This window comes from Formica exsecta, unplaced genomic scaffold, assembly GCF_003651465.1.
Source record: "Formica exsecta isolate Colony F162 unplaced genomic scaffold, ASM365146v1 scaffold363, whole genome shotgun sequence".
Lineage (NCBI taxonomy): Eukaryota > Metazoa > Arthropoda > Insecta > Hymenoptera > Formicidae > Formica > Formica exsecta.
Window position 1 is genome coordinate 1,642,794 of NW_021850877.1, and position 2,848 is coordinate 1,645,641.

At 41.4% G+C, this 2,848-nt stretch overlaps 1 protein-coding gene across 1 annotated transcript in view; it reads right to left on the reverse strand.

Annotated features, from left to right (window-relative positions):
• Positions 1-454: 454 nt before the first annotated feature.
• LOC115239034 overlaps positions 455-2,848 on the reverse strand; it is a 9,698-nt gene continuing 7,304 nt past the window's right edge. The window contains exon 3 of the mRNA XM_029813335.1: positions 455-645. Coding sequence (XP_029669195.1) covers positions 515-645 — 131 coding nt within the window. The 3' untranslated portion in view covers positions 455-514. The remainder of the gene's footprint in view (positions 646-2,848) is intronic.

The window sequence follows — 2,848 nt, forward strand, 5'->3', positions numbered from 1 at the left end:
GAGTGAGAAAGAGAGAGAGAGAGAGAGAGAGAGAGAGAGATGACCTCCCATGTGCACATATACATACGTACATACAGACACACATATACGTAACAGCTCTCCGTTGTTTACACGCATTCCATTCTCCATTGATCCTCTTTGCGCGAGGTCGGGGATAGTTCGGTCCCGGTGTGTTTCCGTCGCTCCCGGGATTGTTTATAAGACTTCCGGCGGCTACCACGCTTTTCAAAGCTCTTCAGGACTCCTGTCCAGATTCCACCTCCCCCCTGTCTCCTATCTACCTTGGTCCCCATTTGCTCTCCTTTCTCTTTCCATTTCTCCTTTGGTTCTAGAAATAGTTATTTCCTTCTCGCTCTTTTGGTCTTCCCCCCTCTCTCTCTCTCTCTTTCTTTCTCTCTCTCTCTCTCTCTCTCTTTCCTTCTCGCTTAGACGCGGAAATTGATGGCTCGTTTTCGATGAATAATGCAGAGGAAAGGAAGAGTGTGTCGCTCGGCGAGAGCCGTGCGAGAGATATTTATGGTGGCCGAGCAGCGACAAGGAGGAGGAAACTGCACGAGAAGGACCTCACCTGCCACGGATGGCTGCCGAAACTGGACGAGTGGCCACCGACAATCCTGTTGCTCCTAGTGTAGAGCTCGCCGCAGCCTGAAACGAGACGACGTTATTAACGATCGAAAATAAATGTAAGAGAGTAAGTGCCTGATAATTTGTGATAGTGACATTATGTGACGCGAGGTGACGTTTCGTTGGATGAGACGAAAGATTGAAGAGTTGCTGCTTGTGCGATTCGCGTCGTAAAGAAGAAAATGAAAATACGAGATGTAGAGAGGATAAGTTTATGCTGAAAATTTTTTAACTGATACTTTCTACAATTATATTGTGTGCAGTTAAACTTTCTTTGTGGAGTGTTGCTTGCGCCTTGGCGAGAGACAGAAAGCAGAAAATAAGTATAGCGAGTTAATATAAGCGTAGAAAGTTCACGCAATTTCAGAGAATATATTGTAAATTTATTACCGCGATATATATTAATCAAGACTATTGCAAGAAAATCTTGCAGTAATCAGTCACGAATAGAATCTTTATAAATATAAATATGTGAATACAATTGCATATATAAATACAAATGATAGACACACACATATATGTTTAAAGGTTTTATATTTTTCTCAAAAATATTAAAATTCCAATCAACTTTTATATTTCAATTATTCTTATCATATCTCATATTTCTATTTTACAATTTAATATTTAAGAAAACCAGAGAATTATTAAGAATGCGATTATTTATTTCTTCCGTGTTCCGTTGTGCAGTCTTCTATTCAGTATTGTCTTTCACGTTTCTCACTTTTTCTGTCTTTCGTTTTTTGTCTTCTGTACAGTCAAGTTTCACCTTTTCCAGCGTTCTCTCATTTTTTCTTCACAAATCCAATTTTCTGATCGTTTTCCGGCAGCTTTGTGCGGTAGAATGTGCGATGTGACGGCGGAAGTACTCATTCTCGTGCAGTTTCCGTGCAAAGGATTGCGTGCTTGTTTGGATATTGTCTCGATCATGAAACTTTTCGATTATTGAGATCATTATAGATCGATAATTTATTTCAATTTATATTTAAATATATTTAATAGTAAATATCTATATATATATTTATGAATCATCTATTTTATAAAACTCGTCACAGTTCGTCTCGTGTATTTCGTAATGATTTTCGTTGAAGCTATAATTCTGTATATCCGTGATCTCTGCACGCTTTAAGGTCCTACTATTTTTTTTTTATCGTATCCAATAGTTATCTATTAGATCGTATAATAACATCTGTTTTCTAATCTAGTGCTTTGTCGATCGATTATAGTTTAGTCGACATCGAGCGTATCCGAGCCAATAATCAAGTAGACTTTGAAAATTTCAGTCCGCTGCAACGATCGAAGCGCAACGAGCATAAGAAAAAATGCATAAGCTCGATATTAGGCATTAAAACTATTTTAATTGTAACTTCGATGAGTTCAGATTTCCATGTTAACGCATGGCAAAAGTTCTGCAAGCCTACATAACATCGGAATCCGAACTCGCCGATTAATCGATTTCATAAAAATCTCGACACACATCGTGCTCGACACATATCGGTGCAACAGTCTGCGTGTGCATTCTCGTGCGATTACCACGATATCTAGAGTAGTCCACGGCGGCGTTGGACGAGTCCTCGATTGCCGGCACGTGTACGCCGGAAGCGGCGGGCGGATAGGCACCGTCGTACTCGTCCTGGAGATAGTCCACCTGGACCGCGTGATACGGAGGACGAGTGGTGTACGGAGGACGAGTGGTGTACGTAGGTCGATCGTGGCCGAGATCATTCGGCCGATCGTAGTTCCAGATCGCGTAAGACGGATCGTAAAGACTCGTCGGCTTGTTGAACGCAGGGGGGGGCCGATGGGCGCCCCCCTGGCCGTGCGACGGCCTGTCGGGCCTTACGCTCCCGTAAATGTGCACGTCGTCATCCACGTACGGCTGTTGGTGCCCGAGATTTATGGAAAACGCTGGGCAACGTAACGATGTTGCTGTTAGCTATTCGGAATCACTCGCGTCGCGTTAAGTTCAGTAACGTCGTGATTATACTATACATGTATTTCAAGTTTAATCGATTTAATATGCGGATAATTATGCACGTAAACGATATTTCATAATCACAACTGAAGGATTAAAAATATTATAAACATAATTTTTTCTATATTAGTATTGTATAATCTACTGTTTCTGTTATAACAAAGGAGCGCTTTCATCGAAATGGGGAAAAAATCGCATATACAGGGTGTCCCCAATTTAAATGTCAAAACTTTAGGAGCGTGTAGGGGACCG